A 25,974-nucleotide genomic window follows, 5' to 3' on the forward strand; every position below is an offset into this window, starting at 1 on the left:
TTTTAGAGAAGCCAAGTTCAGTTCCCAGCACTTACAACAGGCAGCTTTCAACTCCAGCTCCAGGAGATACAATGCCCTCTTCTGGCTTCAGAGGTCACCCACACTCGTGGCATAAACACACACACACACTCACACACACACACACACACACACACACACAAACACACAGGTGGAGGAGAACCACACATACTACCACATGTAAAAATAAATTTAAAAAAAAGTATTATAAAAAAGGAATAGCTTACATCAGACAGGTTTACCTTTACACCTGTCCCTTATGCGTTTCAAAGGTCCGAGTCAACGCCATCACCCACATGTGCATTATGATCTGTCATTCACTTGACTTTGGAGGTTATCACTAAAACTGGTGATGCAGCAGACCTTAGGTTTGATCTCTAGTCCTGCATAATTACGTAGACAAAATCAACACGTGGACTGATAGGAACAGACGAACACTCACTTTGGACAGATTTCGGGACATATGAACTTTTCATTCACTTAATTATGTATGCAGTGCTCTAGAGATCCCAGTAGAGTTGTGAGCCACCATGTGGGTGCTGAGATTTGAACTCAGAACCTCTGGAAGAGCAGTTAGTGCTCTTAACCGCTGAGCCATCTCCCCAGCCTGGGAAATTACTTCTTACCCAGAGAAACCATTAAATTGTTCTTCAGGGAGGAGTCTGACACTGCAAGCGGACACCTTGCCCACGTGTGTAGTTACAGCTGGTTACTCTTCATACTCATTTAATGACTAATATACACGAAATACAGTAAATACATGTTTTTCACTGTGGCGGTTTGAAAACACTTGGCCCAGGGCGTGGCACCTATGTTTGGAGGTGTGGCCCTTGTTGGAGGAACTGTGTCAACTGTGGGGGTGGGCTTTGAGATTCTCCTCCTGGCTGCCTGAAGTCAGGCTTCTGTTTGCCTTTGGAACAAGATGTAGACCTCTCAGCTCCTCCAGCGCCATGGCTGCATGCATGCTGCCCTGCTTCCCGCCTTCCAACCTCTGAACTGTAAGCCAGCCGCGACTGAAGCTGCCCTTTATAGCGCTGCCTCGGCCATGGTGTCTGTTCACAGAATGGGAAGCCAAGGCAGGACCCCAGCAGTTACTCAGACAACAATGTGGCTGCATCTGAGACTTCAATAGCTGGAGCCAGCTAACGAGACCCAGAAATGTGTACTGACACAAAGAGGTTTTTCCTTTTAAAAATTACTTAATTTATGCATGAGTGCTCTCTCTGCATGTACAACTAACTGCATGCCAGAAGAGGGCACCAGAACTCATGATAGTTATAAGTCACCGTGTGGTTGCTGGGACTTGAACTCAGGACCTCTGGAAGAGCAGCTGGTACTCTTAACTGTTGAGCCATCGTTCCGGCCCCATAGAGAGCTTTTTCTTACTATTCCCTTAACAACGCACTATTTGCAAAGGATTTTCAGTGCATTAGTAGATCTGTGCAGACACTGCAACATCTATGTAACAGGTTGAGCCTCTCTGTGTATATGGAGCTAACCACTGACATACGGGCAACCCACTAGTGACTAGGGGGAACATCCCTTGAGAAAACTGACCCTCCCTCCTTCAGCAGCCATGAATTTCAGTTCTTCAGCTAGGGGTGGCTTCTGCCAGGGCTGGGCGTGTAATGACTGCCACCACTGCTCCAGTTGCACCTCCAGCCATTCCGATCCCATCATAGAATACTAAGCTGTACAGGCATGATGCTGGTTTTTTTTTTTTTATGTTTATGAGATAGACTCTTAACACTGTAGTCCAGCTGGCCCTGCCCAGGGTGGTCTAACAAAGCAGGCGGCAGAGTGGGACCCCTATCTGCACGTACTATGTACACTCATCCCATTCCAGTATAGCAACCTTCAGCAAACTAAGACACCCCACACATTACCGCCTCCATCAAGCTCTCTATACACCCCACTCTTAGATACATTATCTGAACATATACCCAATATATCTGGGTATGAGGGCCGATCCGACCTGAGCTGGTCTGGGGTTTAAGCACAGTAAGGGGAGCAGTGAATTTTTAGGGAGACTCTCATTTACCATTATACACCTTCGTGTAGTTGGACACCAACTGTTTAAAGTAAGTAGATTATGGGAAGGAACATGCGTAGTAAAGAAAGTCGTGACTTAATCTGTGAAGGTAGAAAGGTAACCAAACCAAACTATGTCACATCACAACCAAACTTCTCTTTTTTTTTTTTTTTTTTTTTTTTCCCTTTTTTTCGGAGCTGGGAACCGAACCCAGGGCCTTGCGCTTGCTAGGCAAGTGCTCTACCGCTGAGCTAAATCCCCAACCCCCCAACCAAACTTTTCTTGAGCCCATAAAGGGAAGCCCCAAATGCTTGGGGAGCAAAGTACTTTCTCATGCATGTGTCCTTCTGCTACAGTACATTATGATAAGTACTTTGCTTTGAATAAAGTAGGTGGGGCTTAAAAAGCCATCCTAGAAGGACCTAGGAAGTCAGTACAGCCAAGGGAAGCATAAACTCTAAGTCTAGCTCAAGAGGTTTCAGAGGAAAACAATATTTTATATTTTTTTAAATTAAAAAATATATATTGCTTTTCGAGACAGGGTCTTTTTTTGTTGCCCAGGTTGATCTTGAACTCAGAGTTCTGCCTGCCTCTGCCTCCCAAGTTCTGGAATTAAAGACATGGGCTACAAACCATCCTCGTGACGCAGGGTGAAGGAGTCTGCCTGAGGCCCACCCGACAAGTGTTGAGTTACTATCACTGACAGGATAGTAACAGGAGCATTAGGGCAGCCCAGTAATACTCCGTGTCCCATGGTTACCAGTGATCACTACTGCAGGTCCACTGTAGTTGATGAGGGAAAAAAGGAGAAACGTAATGTCGGAGCCAAGCCGTGGGCTCAAGCCTGATGATAAATGGAATGTTGGGGAGAGGTGGCCTCAGGGCAAGACCCCATCCGGCTAGGCTTCCAAGGTGGAAAGTAGAACTCATGTGGCAAAGAAAACTATCAACAACTCAGAGCTTACGCAAACCCAAGTCTTGGAGGCCGTGGTGGTCCAGCCCCAGCAGGCAGCAAAACCTGGCCGCTTTGGTCACGCGTTTCTGGATTTCAGGATACAGGGGAGAGTTGTGGAATCGTACTTTGTGGTTGAAAGGCACAGAAGCCAGGCGTGTGTGTGGCCGGGGAGTCCCTACATGGAGGGTCGTCACTGCGTGAAGATCTGAGGATGAAGTCTGGGTTGTGTTGGAGACGCCAGAGTCGTGGGATACCTGCCGAGGAGAGCTGCAGACAGGGAGTGGAGCCAACACGAGAGAAGTGCGTTGTGCGTCGTCGGCAAAGCTGGAGTCACCTAATAAGCATCTCAACATCAGACATGGGCTTAACGATTCGGCATCTGCTTGATTGAGGTCCAGTTATTTCCTCACTAGGATTCCTTTCCTCCCTTTTGGAATGATAACATATATTCTGTGTGTATGCTGTGTGTCGGAAGTACATGATCTGCTTTTTGATTTTATAGGGGGTTATAATTGGGAGGAAGACTGCCTTGAGTCTTGCCTACAAGCTTATGGAGGCCAGGGAGTGGACTGTGGTGGTATGAATGAGAACGGGCCCAGAGACTCATATATTTAAATGCTTGGTCACCAATTAGCAGTATTGTTTGGGAAGGATTAGGAGGTGTGGCCTTAGTGGAGGTGGTGTGTCACTTGGGACGGTGAGCTTTGAGGTTTCAAAAACCCAGACCAGGCCATTTTTCTCCACCTGCCTGTGGATCAGGATGTAAGCTCTCAGCCCCATGTCTGCCTGCTGTCATGCTTCCTGCCGTGATGTTTATGAATAACCTCCTGAAACCAGGCAAACCCCCAATTAAATTCTTTCTTTTATAAGAGTTGCTTTGGTCATTCTGTCTCTTTACAGCAACAGAACATTAAGACAGAGACTTTGTCTTAAAATAAATTAATTAAAATTAGCAGGATTTAATGAACTCAATTGTACAGCAAAGTTTACAGGTGGAGAAAAAAAAAAAAAAACCGAGTACAGCAACGCTATAAAATGGCAGGAACATTCTCTGTCACCCAGGGACAAGATACCACCATGGTATTCTGGCAACCCAAGAGACGCGGGAAAGCACCAGATGCAACCCTCAGGATGTCTGAGGGACTCTGGCCATGGAAGGACAATGGGCTTGAGCATGCAGTTTATACAGAAGACAAGCTCACTGCTGTCCATTCTCTAGTCCTCATTCTCAGGGCCAACGGAACACACGGAAACAAACAAAACAAAACAAAACAAAACAAAACAAAAAAAAACCATGCACCCACACAAGAGATGACTTAGGAGCTAAGAGCACTAACTGCTCTTTCAGAGGACCAGGGCTCAATTCCCAGCAGCCATGTGGTGGCTCAGAAACATCTGTAACTCCAATCTCAGGGAGATCTATTACCCTTTTCTGGTCTCCGAGTGCACCACACACACACACACACACACACACACACACACACACACACACACACACACACACAGTGCATAGACATACACGCAGCCAAAATCCCCACACATATAAAATGAAAAATAGAAAAGAAAATCCTTGTGCAGATCAGCCACAATGTCCATAAAGAATCATTTCTAGAAGTGATTTTGAAAAAGTGCCCTGTAATCTCGTAGGGAATAAATAATCTCTTAGAAAACAAAACACATTCTACTTTTTTTTTTCTTTTTGGAGCTGAGTATCTCAAACCCGGGGCCTTGCGCTTGCTAGACAAGCATTCTACCACTGAGCTAAATCCCCAACCCCGACAAAACACATTCTAATGTAGCTCTAATATAATTTCTTATATCTAAAAACCCTACTAGAAGGGATGGGTGTGGTGGTGCACCTTTAATCCCAGCACCCCAGAGGCAGAGGCAGGTAGTGATCTCTGTTTGGGACTAGCCAAGACTACAAAGAGAGACCCCAAAACAAATAGGTCATAATAGTAAATAAAACCTCAGTAGAACAGAGTTTTGCCCCCAACAAACACTAAACCAGAGCTGGGCACTGTCGCGCACATCTAACATCCCAGTACTCTGGAAGGCAGAGGAGAATCAAGAGTTCAAGTCCTCCTTGGCTATACAGCTAGTTCAGATCACCTGGCTATAGTCCCGTTTCTTCTGTCTACTCCACAGAGGATAAACAACAGCAACAGCACCTTGATAATCTTGAACTAACTGGTTTAAAGTTCTAAACCCACCTTACAGAGCAAAACTGAAAGTACAAGTAAAAATATCAAAATTAAAGAGAAAAACTACTCAAAGAAAAAACAAAGACAAAATTCAAATTACTTTGTAAATTTAATTTATTTTCTTAATCAAAAAGAAGTGTATTGTGTTAAACTTAGAATGTTTAGCTTTCCATTGCTTTCCAGTACTTGCCGGATAGAAGCTAACAGCACTCAGAACTGGGGAGTTAACACCCAATACCACATTTTCTAAGACGTTCCTCAAGGCATTGGTGATTGTAATTTAAAAATAAAGGAATTTTAATTAGCATTGGAAATCTAAATGACGATGGGTTTCAAGAGCTAAAAATCAGATCTTTTAAAAAAGGCTTTGTTTTATTTTGAAGGACTCAAACCTGAAGGACGCCTCCAATAGAATACAGTATGTCCCAACTCCCAAATTAGTAAATTCATCATTTCACCTTAGAGTAGGAGAACTATAAAATGGAATCTCTAAATTATTACATATATAAATACATCATTTTAACAGTCATGTTTGCTAGCAGAATTATGAAATAAAAACAAATTCTACATTCACGGTACAAAGAATAATGTTCTTCCACTGTTTTATTCGATTCCATCCTACTCTTCCTTGTTTTCCACCCCTCATTTAAAGCCATGGTCAAAGCCAAGAGTTGATCATTTTCTACACTCAATAGACCTTGGTACCAGTCCTATATACAGCATGTGTCCTGTAATGGGCCCAGGACTCCCAAGACTGGAGAATTTGACAGCATGATTTAGGTGTGCTTAGGAGTTCTGTGACTCTGAGTCTCGCACCCAACGCCGAGCAGCCGGCACCGGCGGGCTATTGTGTGTACTGAGCATGTCCAGCATGCACCCAGACTTCTCCTATTTGTTCAAATTGAGGTAAAACAGGCAAAAATACTTAATATCACAGAAGCTGCATTATTAAGACAAACTTCCTTTTGCTGCTGATTTTATATGAACTAATTATAAAGTTACCTAAAAAAAATTCATTAAAAATTCTGATTTTAAGCATCCAAAAAGAAAGAAAAAGGAAAAAAGCCATCCTTTCAAATTCATCATTAGTAAAGAATATTCTGAAACAAAGGAAAATATTTCTCTCAGAATCATCATTTTGTATTTTCTGTGATACAGCTTCTCATTCATTTTTCAGTGTTAGGTAGACCTCACACTTGGGTACCATCCGATTGTCTCTGAGTTGACAGACAATACCAACAGGACTCATGAACAGGGTTTCCTGACAGGTCTGCACTCTTCCTGTAAGAACAAGAGAGGGCTGGGAAAAGGCCTCCACGACTGACCACACATAGGTGACTACTGGTAAATTTCCTATTGTGGTTGTTGTTGCTAAAATTGTAGTCCCAGGTCTCATGAAAACACAACACAACACAGCTGGCACCAAGTCCCAGTGTCAATGCTAACACAGCAATTATGATTAACTCCGGCCACGACTTCTCTGTACAGCTGCCTTTGTCAAGAAGCGCTGATCAGGAACAGAAACGTGAAGCTTTCAAGAATGGAACTTGGTATCATTACCTCAATGCTTCCAGCAAAAACAGCATTTAGAAAATGCTGGCCCTTGAGCAATTTTCTATCTGCAATTTGACCTAGCAAAAGCTTTTTCACTGGTAGTCTAGGAAATATACTCCCAGCTGACAGGCTGACTTAAGGGGCAAACAGCCCCTAAGCCTCTAGGCTTGCTTTTTTTCTGTCACATGGAAACAGTCCCGGGCAGACCAAAAGAAGAAACCCTACCAAGTCAAAGTACGGTAAATGAGGTTCATTCGTCTTTTGTACCCAGAAGCAGAAAACCTCAAAAATCACAATAGAAAGACCATCCATTTGTTTCATCATATAAAAACCTGCCCCAAACACCTTAGTTCTGAGCTGAATATTTCCCTAAGATGTTAATCAGAGACGCTTCAGGTACTAAAAAGAGGCAGCAGGTAACTGCTGAAAGCTAACACTACAGAGGAAATGCCCTCAAGGGCTAGAGCTGCCCACCCATCCCTCACCACCCCCACCCAGACTATGTAAGAGCTCCTGGGAAAGTTTTTTATGCTAATAAAGACATACCACCTACAGCGCTAAAACTAAATCTAGCAGCGTTAGAGCAATGAAGCAAAGACTGGAAGCCTGAAGAATATCTCAATGCCTACACAGAAAGGAACGGAGCAGCAGCAACCCTTTGCCCTCAGTTAGGTCTGCAGAGAACCGGCTGTCTTAAACAACCAGGTTTACCCATACTAACAAGAATTCAGCAAAGCTTCCCCAAGACAGAGAAAAAAACTTGACCTTTCTGTCAAAAGGGACAGAGAGGCCTCCTTCAGTCCTGGAGTTGAATGAGTTTAAAGATTGGCATTAAAGAATTTTTTTTTTTTTTTAAAAGGGAAAAAGAAAAAGCATTAGAGGCGTGATGGGGACAAGCCTGCTATTTTATCGAACAGTCACACCGAGTTTCTCCAGCACACGGACACCCTTTTCTTGGTACTCTTGTCTGGTCATCCAGAAGTTGTCTTTGTCTTTCATGATGTCTGCTAGGACTGCGCCACCCAAGAACACCATGTGCTTCCTGCGAGGCGGGTCTTCAATGCGGATCTTAAATTTCTAAAGAAGAAAGAACAATGAGGCCATGTGTGTATAATGCTTGTTTCAGGAAGACCTCTGCATATGCATTGTTGAGTCTCTCCACAATCGGCAATCTACACAGTCAACAGGAGAGGGGCCGGCCCTCAGGCACCCAGCAACTGCTCACATCACAACCTGAGACAGGTGTGAGCTGTGTATAAGAGGACTTGTCTGCCAATCCATCTCTCTCTCTGTGCTGGCTGGTTTTGTGTGTCAACTTGACACAAGCAGGAGTTCTCACAGAGAAAGGAGCCTCCCTTGAGGAAATGCCCCCATGAGATCCAGCTGCAAGGCATTTTCTCAATTAGTGATCAAGGCTGGGAGGACCCAGCCCTTTGTTGGTGGTGCCATCCCTGGGCTGGTAGTCTTGAGTTTTATAAGAGAGCAAGACGAGCAAGCCAGGAGAAGCAAGTCAGTAAGTAACATCCCTCCATGGCCTCTGCATCAGCTCCTGCTTCCTGATCTGCTTGAGTTCCAGTTCTGACTTCCTTTGGTGATGAACAGCAATGTGAAAGAAAGCTGATTCACCCCTTCCTCCCCAACTTGCTTCTTAGTTTTGTGTTTGTGCTGTTTGTGCAGGAACAGAAGCCCTGACCGAGACTCTCTGCTCTCTGTGGGTGCCCCTCCCCAACTCCTCTCCCTGCCCTCATGGCCCTGAGCCCATCTGTCACCTGTCTGCAAGTCCACTTGCCTGCCTCTACCCCGTCCCAGGTCCTTATCCTCTCCCTTCCTTGAACAAACCTCTTATACCAGGTCTGTTAGTTACATGGTGTAGTTTCCTAGGGGCACCCCTCTCGCTGCATCATCTCTCATAACATCTGGTACCTCAGACACAGAGACATTCAGTAAGTCCTCTCAAGCTCATGATCAGCAGACAGAGTCTTTTTCATACCTGCTATCCCGATTTGAAAAAAGCGGCACAACCAAGTGTGTGCTAAGCCCAAGAGTCAGAAGCAAGGCTTTCTGCTGTCCCTGAACAGTGCTCTTCAGGCCTCACCCCACCATGACACTAGTGCAGCACGTAAAACTGACACGGTTGTCTAGTCTGGTTGGGTGCTTGTGTCAACCTGACACAAACTAAGTTAGGAGGGGTGGAGGTGGGGATCAAATGAGAAAATGCCTTCGTAACCTGGCTGTAGGCAACCTTGTGGGCCAGTTTCTTAATTAATGACTGATGGGGCTGGGGGTGCAAGCAAGTGTGTGGGGGGTAGTTTATCATGTTCGTGGGCCCCTGGGCTACTGGTTCTGTGTTCTATAAGAAAAACACACTGAGCAAGCCAGCGAGCAGCACTCCCCAGCCTCGGCATCAGCTCCCGCCTCTACTTCTCATAAAGCCAAGCTAGGTCTGAAGTTTTAATTATGGTGCCGTAAAGAGCCACAAAACAAGTGATCCCAACCTGTAAGCCCCTACCCCGAGGATGTATCTTCTGAAATGCTGGAGGCCACTGTGTATGCAGGATAACAAGCCCCTTGCTCTCACCTCCCTAAATGAGTGCGTGCGTGTGCGTGTGTGTATATGGGTAGGGAGTAGGGATGGGGGGTGAGGTACACAGGCAACAAATACATCAGGATGTATGCCTGCCCCTGACTGAATGTAGGCAGGAGGCACACAGGCAGGAAGTACATCATATATATGATACACACACACGCACACACACACACACACACACACACACACACACACAATATGCTTGCCCGATTGGACCTGGTGAGAAATACTTGGCTTTATGGTTTTGCCTTTAAGCCTCTGTGATTCATTACCATTTTTTGGGAACAGGCCAGAGTCCCTCATTCTGGCCAGTATTTAATTAAAGCTTGTTTCAAATATGGCTCAGAAATGTGGTAGTGGTCATATTCTCACCTGGTAGGATTAACAGCGTCTCTCAATAGACTGATTCAGGGCATGTTCACCAAATACTCTTTCCTCTCCACGTGCTTTGGTCATGTCTTTATTGTAGCAATAAATGTAGTCCTGAGACAGGACTGAACTCCAGTTCATTCACATCTATTCATGTGGCTTACACCTGAGCTCCACCCAGACCTCCAGCTCTTTTCTTATATGCAAAACTCATGTTCTGGGGTTGGGGATTTAGCTCAGTGGTAGAGCGCTTGCCTAGCAAGCACAAGGCCCTGGGTTCGGTCCCCAGCTCCGAAAAAAAGAAAGAAGAAAAAAAAAAAACAAAAACAAAAACAAAAACAAAAACTCATGTTCTATGGTCTTAAATTCAAACGGAAATGTACTCAAAACAAGTAAGTCAGATTGTCCTAGAATTCATTATCCAGACCAGGCTGGCCTTGAACTCAGAGACTCTACCTACCGGATGAGATTTTAACTCTCCCACCTCTGGAGTGCTGAGACTGAAGGAGTGAACGACCACCCACCCAGCTGCTGTGGTCCATCTTCAATATGAGGCATTAAAGCTCATCAGAGTTACAGATAAGTGAATGGATAAAAAAAAAAAAAAAAAAAAAGGAAGAAGAAATACAGCAAAGGATGTGACTGGCCCTGGGTTTCAGCACCAGACAAATTAAAGACATAAAAAAGGAAGTACGGACTGCTCCTAGATACGGTGAGGAGGTGGTTTACTGTAGGTAAAAGGGAGGACATAGTCAGAGGCAGAGACATCTGGGAGAGTCTGGAGTGGACAAGGCCCTGAGTCAGGCACTGTGAGGCAAGGGGGAGGGGAGAGGAGAGCCCAAACAAGAGACCAGGCCAGGAAGGGAAAGGCAGACAGGAGCATGGAGTGGGGTGTTGGGTAGGACTGACCCTCGGAGGAAAGCTTTGTGCTGTAACTGTACCATTGTACATGACTGAGGCGATGAGACACACAACCTATAGAAATCAACCTGGACCAGAACTCTGACAAGCTATGAGTAAGGCTGGGTCACAGTCACAGGTTAGACACCAGGCAGGAGTGACGGTGAGGCTCTTCAGTCCTATCTCCTGGGGGCAGAGCCGGTGGAGCTCTTCACGCTCTAAGTCCCAAGGCAGGGAGGGGAGGGGAGGGGAGGGGAGGGGAGGGGAGGGGAGGGGAGGGGAGGAAGAAAGAAAGGAAAAAGCTGGCCAAAAAAGGACATTTCCTCTCCCTTCTTCCCAAGCACCGCCTGCCGACTGCTTAATAGTCTGGGTTGGAGTCACTATTGCTGATGCCAAGAAGCGCTTGCTGACAGGAGCCTGATATGGATGTCTGAGAGGCTCTGCCACAGCCTTACTGATACAGATGAAAATGCTTGCAGCTAACCATCAGACTGAACACGGGGACCTCCCCCAATGGAGGAGTTAGAGAAAGGACTGAAGGAGCTGAAGGGGTTTGTAACCCCATAGGAAGAACAACAATATCAACCAAGCAGACACCCTAGAGCTCCCAGGGACTAAACCACCAACCAAAGAGTACACATGGAGGGACCCATGACTCCTGCCGCATATGTAGCAGAGGATGGCATCAATAGGAGGAGAGGCCCTTGGTCCTGTGAAGGCTTGATGAAGGATGTTGAGGTGGGAGTGGGTAGGTGGGAGCATCTTCATAGAAGAGGGGGGATGGAACAAGGGGAAAGGGGATAACATTTGAAATGTAAATACATAAAATATCCAATAGGGAAAAGAAAGAAAAAAAAAAGTGTGGGGTAGGGGAATGGGTAGGAGGGAGCTGAGATGGCTCAGTGGTTAAAAGCACTCACTGTTCTTTTGAGGTCCTGAGTTCAATTGCCAGTAACCACATGGTGGCTCACAGCCATCTGTAATGGAACCCAATGTTCTCTTCTGGTGTGTCTGACGATAGCTACAGTGTACTCAAACATAAAATAAAAAATCTTAAAAAAAAAGAGCCCAGGCTGCTCACTACAGATTACCAAGGACACTGGACTCAGTCACCTGTATTCCTTCAACACAGTGGTAACCTCGTAGGTAGGAACAGTTTCCGGTGAGCCCTGTAAGTCTTCAAGAGGCTAACTGCACAGAAATCTGTTAGAAGACCTCTGGCTCCCTCTAGTGGTTGTCAAGATCCAAAGGCTACTTTACAGGGCTTTAAAAGATACTTACCGAAAGTTTCTCCACATCTCCTTTCAGAACTCGTTCTAGGTAAAGCTGTTTAAGCTCTCGTTCCAACCTCGATGGCAGGCCAGGATACATGGTAGAACCTCCAGAAAGCACAATGTGCTTGTAAAATTCAGATCTAGGAGACAGAGTGGGTGTTTAGTTTCAGATTATGAAAATGGTACTCTATTTTTTCTTTTTTTAATTTTGGGCTGCAGATGAGGCTTAGCAGAGCACTTGCCCAGGAAGCACAAAGTCCTGGGCTCCACAGCAGCACCACACACGCCAGATGTCTACAAAGTGGAGAAAGGAAGATCGGAAGTTCAAGTCTCTGCTAAATTAGAAGTACCACGACATGGAGGGAGGAAAATCAGCTCGACACCACCTATCACATAAATTAAATGGCAATAAACGCCTGCCCAACAGATAACCAACAACAAAGCACACGCTCTGCCCTGAGCTGCACACGGAACTGAATGTTGGGGGAGACTTCAGAGCAGCAGAAGGCTCTCTACTGCGCAACGGCCAAAACAACGCAAACACAAACATGCAATGGGTCAGCGGTGTGCGTCCGTGGCATGCCTGCCCACATTTCCTCATGCAACGTCTCTGTGGCCTCGTTCTGAACACAGTCCTCTGTGCGGTGTTCATGCAGCCATGCCATGCCGCCCCTGAGCTCACCCAAGACTGTGGCATGTTAGAAAGCTGGTACGTACAGCTTTCTGCTCTTACGAAAACATGAGAGTGAACAAAGACATTTTTCTACCATCGACTCTCGGCACAGTGAGTATGAAATCAATACATTTTTAACCAGCACTTGAGAGACAGAGGCCAGCCTGGTCTCCATAGTGAGTTTCAGGATAGCCAAGGCTACACAGACAAACCCTGTCTCAAAAAAAAAGTAAAAAACTAATATTTGAATTCCTAATTTTTGAGTTTCATTAAAAAAAAAAATCCTTATGTGAATTCTGACTTGAGATTAGCCCAGAGTCTCCAATAATTTCTGAAACGGCCTAAAACATATTTGTGCCATTTTGTTCAGCTGTTTTTTGCAGCACTGAGGTTTGAGGCTAGTGGCTCACACACGCTGGCTAAGTATTCTGCCTGAGAGGGCCTCATCTCTGTTGTGTTTTGAGACAGGATCTCACTATCCAGACTTAGGTGGCCTGAAACTTGCTATGTAGGCTGTGCTGGCCTCAAACTCAGATCTGTCTCCCAAGTGCAAGGATTAAAGACATTTGCCACCGAATCTGGCTAGCACTAACAATTAGAAAATCAAAACACTGACCAACTAAAAACAGTTAGAGTCTTCAACTGGACTATCAAATATTCAGCCAAGATTTCTTCTTTTGGTGTGTGTGGACAAGTCTGAAAACCAAAATCTAGGTCTTATACACACAAGGCCAGTGCTCTACCACTAAGCTACATCCCAACCCAAGAGTTCTCCCTTTCTTCCTTCTGATACAAGGTCTCATGCTGTCCAGGACTGACTTCTATATAGCTATGGTTGGCCTTAAATAGGTGTGAACCACCATATCCAGTTTAAGATTTAATTATTTTTAAAAAAGATTTATTTTTATTTAATGTGTTTTTCTTGCATTATTGTGTACGTCATGTGTGCCTGGTGCCTAATGAGGTCAGAAGAGTGTTCCAGATTCTCTGGTACTGGAGTTACAGATTGTGGTAAGCTATCATGTGGGTATAGAAATCAAATCTGGGTCCTCTGCAAGAGCAGCAAACACTGGTAACCACTGAGTCATTTCTCTATCCCCAAGACTTAATTCTTTATGTAAAACCAAATAAACCCATTCATTTCATTAGTATGGAATTTGTTTTCATTTTTAATACATATAATATATATATATATCTTCATGATTATCAGTAAATATTTGCCTATGCTGAGAATTATGTAAAAATTTTTCAGCTAAAAAGTGTTCATAGCCAGGTAAAGTGGTATATGCCTTTATTTCCAGCACTTGGAAGACAGAACCAGGTGGATCTCTTTTTTTTTTTTTCCGGAGCTGGGGACTGAACCCAGGGCCTTGCGCTTCCTAGGCAAGGGCTCTACCACTGAGCTAAATCCCCAGCCCCCCCCAGGTAGATCTCTTAAGAGAGGTCATCCTGGTCTACATAGCGAGTTTCAGGCCATCCAAGGCTATATAGTGAAATCGACTCCTTTCCTCAAAGGGTGTATATGATAGCTATTCTTGGTTGTCAACTTGACTACATCAAGAATTAACTAAACCCCAAACACAGTGGGGTACATCTGTGAGGGGTCTTTTCTTAATTTGAAATTGGAAGACCTATTTCTAATCCAGATCTTTTAGATGGGAAGACTCACCTTTAGTGTGGGCCACACCCTGTCTGCTCGAAGTCTATATAAGAGCATGGAAGGAGGAGGCTGCCCTCTTTGCCTGCTTGCTCTCCCCTCACTAACAAGTCCATTCCTTCACTGGCATTGGAGCCTACATCTTTGAGATTTCAGCTGATCCTGAAAACCTGTCAGGACATCCAACCTCGTGGACTGGATTCCTGAACTAGAAGGCAGCCACTGTTCGATTAGCTAAACCACAGCTTATAAGTTGTTCTAATAAATCCTGTGTGTGTGTTTGTGTATGTGAATATATGCATATTCATGAATATATACATACATATTCATTCTATAAGTTTTGTTACTCTAGAGAATCCTGACTAACATAGGGGTGTCATAAGTGAAAAGTTTAAGGAACCCTGACATAAATTATGGTCACCATTACAGAAAACAGTATAGAAACACTCCCCAAAACTAAAGATGGAGCTATCAAACAATTCAGCAATCCACCACTAGATACATATCTCAAGGAATAAAGAAATGATAGACACAGTAAAACATCATTCTCTCTTAAAAAAAGGAAACCTTATGATTTGTAGCGATGAAGACAGGCCTGGAATAAATTGTGTTAGATGAAGCCAGGCCAAGTCTGACAGTGAATTCAGCAGCAGAGAACAGAATGATGGTTACCAGGGACACTGAGCTGGTGACTGAATCGAGGAGGTGCTAATCAAAAGATATGCAATTTCAGTTAGATAGGAGTCCTATCACACAACACAGATTCCATTTGAAAAGATACTGTATATCTGAAAAGCACTGAGTTTGAGGCCAGCCTGGTCTAAAGTGCAAGTTCCAGGACAGCCAGGGCTATATACAGAGAAACCCTGCCTTAAAACACAGACAAACCAAAAGCAAAACAAACATTTTGTTCTTATTATTTTAAACCACGTCTAGATGTGTGTGTCTGCACATTAACCCCGTGTGCATGACCGCAGGTTCCCACAGAGGCCAGCACTGTGAGTTATAGACGCACGATTGTGAGCTTCTGACATGGGTGCTAGGAGTGGAGCTCAGGTCCTCCAGACAAACAGCAAATACTCTCAACTGCTGAGCCGTCTCTGAGGCCATCCATGTTTTATAAGTGACTTGGAAATGCTGTCTACAGTACCTGGTATCAATGTCGGCTGCCTGGATTGTGTTAAAAAGCAATTCAGCAACACCAACCCCCTCAACATTGATCAAATGAGGCTGAAATAAAGCTTCTGGTGCTTCAAATCTTTCTCCTCCAACCTTAATAATACGTCCATCTGGAAGCTACAAACAAAATTATCAGGTGTTAGTCAGCAAAACCACAACTCCCAGCATTCTCTACACAGTGATTCTTTAAACACATCCGTTCTGTAATCAAAATTATTTAAAAGCAATAAAATTTCCTAGTTTTCTGAGGTGAAACAAAATAACTCAGATGATGTTAGCATCATACTCTATTGTTTATTTTTCTAACAGCTAGCAATGCAGTCAAGAAGAGACAACATCTTAACAAAGCAGAACACAAAAAATGACTCCCCAAAATTATCCTTTGATCTACACACGTGCATATACACACTTTCTTTCTTAAAAACCAACCAACCAAGCAACAGCAACAGCAGCTGGGCTGGTGTATAGCCTGCAATGCCAAGTCTTGAGGCAAGAGGATCACGAATTCAACCCCAGCTTGGGCTGTTACATATTGAGACATTATCTCAAAACAAAAATCTTAAGAACACTGATTTAGAATAATGTTCATGCTACTATGCCTTAAATAACTAAGCGCTAAGTATAACTCTAACTTAAGCGCAGACTTGGACAGTCCAGCGTTTTACCATGACTTATGCCTGCTTCCCTCTGGTCTACACGGTCTGTTTACTGCTCAGACTTAGAGATGTTCCTGCATCTGGCTCCAAGCGCTGAGACTGCAGGTGGCCCACCATGCCTGCTGTCACTGAGTCTGGGGCTAACCTATATACACAGGTGGGCCTCCAACTCAGTAATGCTTCAGCCCCACATCAAATTTACTCACGTCACAGGTGGGCACCACCATGTCTGGCTTTTGGGTTTTTTGTGGGGGTGTTGGAGAGGGTGAAGGTAGGGTTAAGATGGCCTGGCTATTTGTCCAGGCTGAGCTTGAACTAATTCAATGACTCCCCTATCTTAACCAAGGTCCAACACAAGGTCAAGTCTGTGTGTGTGTGTGTGTGTGTGTGTGTGTGTGTGTGTGTGTGTGTGTGTGACTATGGAACGCATCAGGAATCTGTGTCATCCTTGCACAGGGCCCATGCTAACCTTCTCTACTTCGTTCCAAGTTTAGTGTATATGCTGCCGCAGCAGGCACACAAATCAAGTCTGACATTGCCAGTTCTCGCTGGCTGGCTTTATGCCACTTCCTTCAAAGCAATTAAGACTGAACATTAGGATCATAAACCACCAGGACAAATCTAGAGGTTACTAAAGGTTATAAAGTACATTTTTATTGTACCCTTCAAACAGCACCCTTTTTTGTGGAGGGCAGGGATGAGATAGGGGTCTCTTTATCTTGGCTGGCCTGGGACTTGTGATAGAGACTAGGCTGGCCTCAAGCTCAGGGATCCCCCTGCCTCTGCTTCCAAGTTGGGAATTAAAGGCATGGTCTCTGACAATATTTTCATTCGTTTTTGACTTTTAAGACAGCTATTTACCCTTAGCTGGCCTAGAACTCATGGAACTCATACCAAGCTAGTCTGTCTTATTTTGGAGGCCCTGTGAGGTTGGTCTCATTACTTCTTGCTACTTCACTGATACTGTGGCACTCTCGCCTCGGTATTCCGAGTGCCTCTATTACAGCATGTGCCACCATGCCCAGCACAAGTGTTCTTAAGCCCTGTGATCCAAGTTGTCACCAATCACAAATCTGTGCAACATAATGGATTTTAAAGTAACTCTGAAACCAGCCTGGGTTCTAACCCAGCTTGGGCTACAGCAAGACTCTGTCTGAGAGAAAAAGAAAAAAAATCAAAGCATAAATATTTCCCAAAATACACTGCTTAGATGATTAGCTCCATGACACTACAAAACCCTGAGGTCCAGGCGGAAACAATGCATGACTGCGGGGTTGGGGATTTAGCTCAGTGGTAGAGCGCTTGCCTGGCAACGGCAAGGCCCTAGGTTCAGTCCCCAGCTCCGAAAAGAAGAAAAAAAAAAAAAAGAAATGTGCACCACAATGCATGACTGCAATCCCACCATTTGTGAGGCAGAGGCAGAAGGAGACTCTGTCTCAGAATAGTCCAACAGTCTGAGGAACAGGCACACCACACATTTTCACAAAGAGCTGGAAAGTCATGCAACAAAGGAATATTAATGATCTTCATAATGTCTGACCATTATAATTGTGTTCTATTTTTAGAACTCTTACACAACATCACAGAGAAATAACACTATACAAAACATGTTGAGATATATTCTGAAGATGCTAGAATCTTAAATATGACCTCCAGTTCTAATTATATTCCAATTTAATTCTTGCTTTAGTTTGCAATACATGACCTCCCTAATAACTAAATCACAGAAGCTTAACATAGCAGGAGATATTGAAAAATCATATATAAACATATTACGGTAACTCAAACCAACAGTGCCCACGTTAGGGCTGAGTACACATGAGACCCTCAGTATAATAATATAAATAAAATATAATATAATAAATGAAATGTAATAATATCAAAAAAGGTGTGTGAACAAACAAGCCAAAACTCTGGAGTCCTTCAGTGACATTAGTACCACAGATGCCCCTTTTCAACTCCCAGTGTATGTTACACAGGATACTTACAGTGTATGACTCAACTAGCACTGTGGTCTCTAAGGCCAGCTTCTGCTCTTGCTCAATATTGTAACCCACATAACAAAGTTTTTCTTTAATCATGCGAACTGTCTCAAAGTCAGCAGAATGGTTGAAGGCATATCCTCGCAACAGCAGCAGCTGGTATATTAAAAAAAAAAAACAGTAAATTAATAATCTATGAGAATGAGTTTCACTGAACAAAAGTTAGTCCCCTGGGGGATAAAGTGGCTTGGACAGTAAGAAGCACTTGCTATTCATATCCGTGACAGACAACTTCAGCTCAGTGCCTGGAACCCACAGCAAAGCCAGTAATGGTATACTGGGGTGTCTTCGTGTGGGTACGTGCCTGACAGGTGCAGAGGGAGGCGGTAGATCCCATGGGAATTAGAGTCACAGGGAGTGGTGAGCTGGCCACGACGGGAACCAAGATGTTTCTCTGCAAGGGCAGTATGTGCACTTGATCGCTCTAAGTCAGTAAACAAACTAAAGGGAAAAACCTAGCTTTTATGATATTTTCCTCTCACTTACCTTGATAAGATACCTGGTAATATCCCTCCCAGCAATATCCAGCCTCCTTGTAAGGTGAGGGAGGGAAAAGCCTTCATATACTGGGCAAATGTGAGTGACACCATCTCCAGAGTCCACTACCACACCAGTCAGTAAACCTGCACAAGAACAGAAGGTTTGAGTAAATTCAGAAAAATCAAAGAGAGAAATTTTCAAAGGTAGTAGAGATGCCACCCCCAGAAAAGTGGCTAGTAAGTCTTGGAGCCAGCACTTCCTTTTCTCTTAATTCTATGAGTGTGGGCAATTTGCATCCACGCATATAGATGTATACCATGGGCACGTCTGGTGCCGTGGACCCCCTGGAACTAGAGTTAGACGGTTGTGAGCAGCCATGTGGGTGCTGGGGATTGAACCTGGGTCCTCTGGAAGAACACTCAATCTCCTAACCACTGAGCCACCCCTCTAACCCTGCTTCTTGTTTGTTTTTTCTCAAGACAGATCTCTTTATGTAGTCCTGGCTGTCCTGGAACTCACTATGTAGACCAGACTGGCCTCATACTCACAGAGATCCCCCCGCCTCTGAGCACTGGGACTAAAGGTGTGCGCCACTAGGCCCAAATTCAGCACTGACCCCAGCCGGAAGCATTTGCTCCCTGATGGTTTGCTTTATAGTCTCCTTACAGTGGAGGGGGGGAGCGTGCATGCCATTTGGTGCATGTGAAGTCAGAGGACAACATGGGGAGTGGACGAGGTGGCTCTCTCCTAACATGTGTGGTCAAGGGATGAACTCAGGTGTCAGGCCTGGTGCCAAGTGGCATTACCCAAACATCTTGCCCTGGTGTTTTTCTTGTGAGGTTTTTAGTTCAATCGTGTGCTTTTTTAAGAGCTTGGGAAGAAAGACCTGCTAGTTTCCTTTCCAACTTAATTGCCGGATGCCCTTAAGTGAAAGTTTCTAAAGTATAATCATTAATTTATGGAACTGTAGAAGGATTTTAATCCAGCTACATGGCTACTCTGGCTGGAATACAGACAAGTCCTTAGCATACACCTTTAATCTAGGCTTTTAATTCTAGGCCTAGATTAGATTGTATGGAGGCTAGAATCTTCCAGGACTAGGCCTAGGTCAGAAGGAAGAGGCAGTTAAACCCCAGCAACAATTACTATGGGAGAATAAGTTACCTTTACAGGAAACAGCTGTGAAAAATGACTACTACACAGTTACAAGACTGCATGTGAATCTGCTAAAATCATCCCGTCAGGGCTGGTGCTCAGACCTGAAACCCAGCTCTCAGAAGGCTTGTGATTGAAGGACCAAAAACTCTAGGTCACCTATCTTAAAACCCCCAAAACAAGGCCACCAACAGAGTAACTCTACCTCTCACTCTTCCTCATTTACAGGATGGCTAGAGTTCCTGGACAGTCAGAGCTACACAGTCATCACCATCTCAAAACAAAAGAAAAAATACCATCAACAACAACAAAAACCTCGAGGTGACGTGTGAGCCCGGTGGGTCCCCAGCCAGAGCCTATGAGGAACAGCAAAACTATAAAGAGTGAGGGAGCTGCTGTTTCCTGTTTCCACTGCAAGGATTTGTTCATTTTTGTTGTTATTAAGGCAAGCGATCGTAACCACACCGCCTCAGCAGCCTGAGCAATGGGGCGAGAGAATGGACTCACTGGGGTGTGCAATGTCTGGCCTGTGCTACTGAAAGCAGAAACAGGGGTTGGTGAAGTGGCTCTGAGGGGAGAAGGCACACTTGCACAGCAAGCCTGGGGAAGTGAGCTCAAGCGCTGGAACTCATGTAGAGGTGGCAGAAGAGAACCAATTCCACAAAGTTGTCCCGACGGGGCTAAATGTAACATGGTATTAACATCACTTCCCAACTACAAATATTGCTACTATTAAAAAATTTTAAATATATAGTTATTTTAAATATATAATTTTATTTTGTGTGTGTGTGTGTGTGTGTGTGTGTGTATGCATACACCTGCCATAGCCACAAAAGTGCATGCAGTTATAGGCAACTATGAGTCACGCAACATGGGATGGATGCTGGGGATTGAACTCAGGATCTCTGGAACAGTGCTCTTAAGCACTGAGCCATCTCTCCAACCTGTGGTGGTGGTGGTGGTGGTGGTGGTGTTGTTGTTGTTGTTGTTGTTGTAGTAGTAGTAGTAGTAGTAGTAATAGTAGTAGTGGTAGTAGTAGTAGTTGTTGTTGTAGTAGTACTAGTAGTAGTAGTAAAATTATTATTATTATTATTATTATTATTATTATTATTTTATTTTATTTTTTATGAGAAAGGGTTTTTCTGTGTCTCCTGAGTGCTAGAATTAAAGGTGTGTGCCGCTACAGCCAGCATAAAAAAAGTTTGAAAAAATCCAAGAGTCAATTCTGAGGGAACACAGCTTCCTAGCTGGCATACTGGAAAAAGTCTGTAATCCTAGCACTTGGAAGACAAAAATGACAAGTTCTAGGTCAGGTTGGCACACACTTCTAATCCAGCACTTTGGAGACAGAGGCAAGCACGACTATCCTGGTCTACACAGCAAGGTCCAGGAGAGTCCTGGCTACATACGGTGAGAGCCCAAGTCATCCTGGGTTATCCAGGGAATTGAAGGCCAGCCAGGGCTACATGAGACACTTCTAAGAACTCACAGTAAAACAATTCACACACACGTAGAGAGCAGGGGACAACTTTGTAGAGTCAGATCTCTTTCCACCCTTATGTAGGAACCAGAGAATCAAACTTCTTTACCCAGTGAGCCATTTGGCACACCCATTATAACGCACATTTTTTAAACCAAAATATACATTTTTATTATTTTTGAATCTCTAAATAGTCTCTCTCCCTTTCATTTTCTTATTACATAAATTTGCCTATGGACATATCATTGTAAACATGCTTAGTCTCATTTTCTTATATAAATTCACATGTTTATCTCTGACAACATTCCCATTTTAAGTTGTTACAATTTGTTTTTCCCTGATTAATGCTATAGCCCCAAAAACTATCATACTGCTATCTTCCAATCTTAATCTTTCAAGGAAGAGACTGTCTGGTTATGCGTGTGTCCTCGGATACCTGCAGAGGACTGAGGGTTGGTACCGGCTGTCTTCCTCAGTAGTTCTCCACCTTACTATAATCTTGAACGATTTGCGTGTTTATTTCTCTCTGTGTCTGGGCATCTGTATGCACCAGGTAAGTATCCTCTTGTATCTCTCTCTACTTATTCCTTTGAGAGGGCTTCTTCTTGAATTGACTGGCATTTCCTCTAGTAATGTGGAAGCCAGCAAGCCCTAGCAATCCTCCTGCCTTCACATCTATCAGAGCTGTGTTTTACACAGGTACTGATGTCTGACATCATGTTCTTGCGACTACACAGTTTTAACCACTGAGCAAACTCTCTAGCACTCACTTTTTCTTTAAATAGGGACTCTTACTGAACATGTGAGCTCAGCAAGCAGGACAGACTACCTGGCCAGCAAGCCCCCATCTTGGCCTCCTGAATACTGGGATTACCGGCGTGTGTGGCTATGCACGGCTTTTATGTAGGTGCTGCTGATCTCGACTAAGATCCTCAAGCTTTAAGGGCTAGCATATATCCACTGTGCTATCTCCCCGGCCCTGAAGACTTCCTATTGGAAAAAGTCATCATTTCTAATACATTTTATCACTGGACTGTCTGTCTGAAAGTCCTGTCTGCCCTTTCATCTGTGTCTTCTCTAACCACTCGAACCTCCACCCGAGATTTCCCAATTGCAATTAATCTCTTCTATCCACTCAGACTTGACCATGGAGATAGTCACCCCTTCCTAAAACACCAGGTCACTTCTTATTCAAAAAATTTCTACAATGGTTGTTGTTCGTGTTAAAATGTCTTTTTATCATGTATTTGTATGTGTTTGTGTGAGCATGTGTGTGCACAGGAGTACGGTGCTTATGGAGCCTAGAAGGGGGCACCCAGTGTCCTGGAGCTGGAGTTTGCAAGCTGTCTGACCTGGGAGCTGGGAACTGAAACCAGGTCCTTTGCAGGAGCAGCAAGTACTCTTAACCATAAAGACATCTAACTTGCTTTTTCTGAAAACATTAGCCAATATGTTAGGAAGAAGCATGGCTTGTAGTTATTTCATTAATTTTACTGGGCTATTGCTTCTTAAAATTAAGGAGTCAACAGTTCCATAAAAATGGCCAAATATGGGCTGGAGAGATGGCTCAGTGGTTAAGAGCACCCGACTGCTCTTCCAGAGGTCATGAGTTCAATTCCCAGCAACCACATGGTGGCTCACAACCATCTGTAAAGAGATCCGATTCCCTCTTCTGGTGTATCTGAAGACAGCTACAGTGTACTTATATATAATAAATGAGTAAATCTTTAAAAAAAAAAATGGCCAAATATAGCCTGGTGGTGGCAGTGCACACCTTAATCCCAGCACTCGGGAGATAGAGGCAGGTAGGTCTCTGAGTTTGAGGCCAGCAGATCTACAGGTTGAGGTCTAGAAAAAAAACATCTTGACCCCCCCACAACCCCACTCAAAAAAAAGAAAAAAAAAAAAAAGCAGCAGCGAAATATAGGCAATTAAAAGAGGCTGTCTCTTCAGCTGTCGGAGATTAATTTATAAATGTTGTAGGAAACTACATTAACGTCAGTCTTCTTAACTCTGGTAGGGTAGCTAGAAAGGCAGCTCTGCACTTACTGCTCCTGAGGGCTGCACAGGCCCCAGGACTACCGTGTAGCTCACCAATGCCTGTGACTCCAGCACTAGGGGAGCTGGCACTGCCTTCCGGCCTCTGAGCGCCACGCTCACACACAGCACATACATCTGTGCAAACAATGACATACGTAAGATAACTTCCTTACCCAATATGGAACTGTCATTACAGGTTCAAGCTTAGACCTTTTAAACTTTCCAAAACTGAGGTTTATGAAAGTATTTATTCAGGTTAATACACTTTTAACTTTAACTTTGTGTGCATGGGTCTTGTTTGCGTGTCTGTCTGTGCACTACTTGTGTGCCTGGTGCCTGTGGAGACCAGAAGTGGACATCAGATCCTGAAACTAGAGTTCATATGGCTGTGTGCCACCACATAAATGCTGGGAATTTAACTCAAACCCTCTGGGAAATCAAATCCCACTGAAGTTCTATTTTAAAATGAAGTATGGTAGAAGAAAGGAGGAAGGAAGAAATGAAGCCTGTGGTATGGCTCAGGGCTGTAAGTGCTGCCCACCAAACCTGATGACCTGAGTGTCACCTCTGGGACTCCCATGGGAGAGAGAATGGACTCCTCCAAGTTGTCCACTATCAACACAGATTTTCAAGAAGTAAAATTATCCAGATGTGGACTTATCTAGACAAACATTTTTCTCTCTCTTGACAGAACATGTGTTTTTTTCCTTCAAGTGAAAAATTACAGCTAGACTATTATCACCTTAAGAGCAAAGAAACTATATCTCACTGATAGAAACATTTTCTATATCAAATGCAATGTAAGACATATTACAGTTGGTAACTAAATATAGCTTTAAAAATTAATTTCCATTAGGAATGCTGGCACATAACTTTAGTTCCAGGACTCAGGAGGCAAAAGCAGGTAGATGTCTGAGTTCAAGCCAGCCTAGTCTATACAGCAAGTTTCAGGACAGCCAGGGCTTTATAGTGACCCTGGACCCCATCTTAAACAACAACTCCCACCCGAAAAGAAACTTTAAAATTAATTTCCTGGGGCTGGAGAGATGGGTCAGCAGTTAGGAGCACTGTAGAGGGCCTGCATGTATTCTATTCCACATGACAGTTTTCAATAATCTATAAACTCCAGTTCCAGAGGACCTGACACCTCTCCTGACCTTTGCAGACTCCTGAATGTGACATGGTGTGTGTGTGTGTGTGTGTGTGTGTGTGTGTGTGTGTGTGCGCACACACACACAAAACAAGTAAACATTAAAAACTTTCTTCAAGTGCTTTCTAAATACCTATATTAATACTATAATTTAAAACAATACAGTCAGGCATAATGATGCACACACTCATGAGGCTAAGGCAGGATATCATCTATGAGTTTTAGACTAGCCTGGTCTACACAGTGAGTTCCAGATAGCCAAGGCTATATCGTAAGACTCTCTGTCTCAAAAAAAGGTAAATAGGGCTAGAAAGATGGCTCAGTGGTTAAGAGCACTAATTGTTCTTCTAAAGGTCCTGAGTTCAAATCCTAGTAACCACATGGTAGCTCAAGAAATGAGATCTAGTGCTCTTTTCTGGTGTGTCTGAAAACAGCTACAGTGTACTGGTATATAATAAATAAATCTTAAAAAAAAATTATAGTATGCATTTTTACTAATCTACATGTAGAATTATGGAGCTCATAATGAAATTGATCTCCTAAAGTTATGAAAGAACCACTTGAAACATAAGAATGCAATCCTTACCAGCATGTGCCCCACACTGGAAGACTGAGAATTCAGCTATTTCCTCCTTTAGACTCTTTGGTATGCTAACTCAAAATTATGTTCCTGAATCTTTTCAGTTAAGAAGTTTCTTGAGGGCTGGAGAGATGTTTCAGTGGTTAAGAGCACTGACTGCCCTTCCACAGGTCCTGAGTTCAACTCCCAGCAACCACATGGTGGCTCACAACCATCTGTAATGGGATCTGATGCTCTCTTCTGGTGTGTCTGAACACAGCACAGTGTACTCACATACATGAAATAAATAAATCTTAAAAAAAAAAAAAAAAAAAAAAAGAAGTTCCTTGAGGTACCTTTTTACTTCAAATGCTAAAGATTCTTTTGAACATACTGAAAGCCCTATAAATTGTCATCTATGTTCTGTTGAATTGATGAGATTATCAAAATCCAAAGAGCTCTTCCCATGTGGGAAATGCTTGTTCTCAATAGACAGGGAGGGAGACTGGCAAGATGGCTCACCAGGTAAAGATGTCTGCATGCCTGATGGTTTGACTTTGATACCTTGGACCTACGTAGCATAAGAAATCTATCCTTCAAGTTGTCCTCTTGCTTACATAGAGATGCAGATGTCTGCTCACATGAGCGTGCGTATGCACACACACACACACACACACACACACACACACACACACACACACACACACACACAAACTGGGGGCTGGAGAAATGGCTCAGTAGCTGACAGCACTTGATACTCTTGCAAAGAACCCAGAGTCTGGTGCCCAGTACCCACATCAGGTGACTCACAACTGCTTCTAGGTTCCAGCTCCAAAGCTCTCCCTGACCTCTTCAAGCACATGTGCAGATATACAAACTCATAGAAATAAAACAAAGGACAGTGCGGGCAGCTGCCTGAACATGACTGGAACAAGGATGACACACCAAGACACATGCTAATGTGGAAAGGGTAAAATATATGAGGCTTCATTTCCAGACAAAGAACTACC

The 25,974-nt window shown here is 43.9% G+C and overlaps 1 protein-coding gene and 1 non-coding gene across 2 annotated transcripts in view; both read right to left on the reverse strand.

Moving 5' to 3' along the window:
• Window positions 1-7,602: 7,602 nt before the first annotated feature.
• Window positions 7,603-25,974, reverse strand: part of Actr2 (actin related protein 2) — a 40,966-nt gene continuing 22,594 nt past the window's right edge. The window contains 5 exon segments of the mRNA NM_001009268.1: window positions 7,603-7,840; window positions 11,901-12,033; window positions 15,374-15,519; window positions 18,047-18,196; window positions 18,587-18,723. Of these exon segments, the coding sequence (NP_001009268.1) occupies window positions 7,670-7,840; window positions 11,901-12,033; window positions 15,374-15,519; window positions 18,047-18,196; window positions 18,587-18,723 (737 nt within the window). The 3' untranslated portion in view covers window positions 7,603-7,669.
• On the reverse strand, window positions 16,472-16,576 carry Rnu6-561 (RNA, U6 small nuclear 561). The gene has a single exon (XR_015637822.1). It is a non-coding gene; the product is annotated as a U6 spliceosomal RNA (small nuclear RNA).

The sequence above is a fragment of the Rattus norvegicus genome, chromosome 14 (assembly GCF_021556685.1).
Source record: "Rattus norvegicus strain SHRSP/BbbUtx chromosome 14, alternate assembly SHRSP_T2T, whole genome shotgun sequence".
NCBI lineage: Eukaryota > Metazoa > Chordata > Mammalia > Rodentia > Muridae > Rattus > Rattus norvegicus.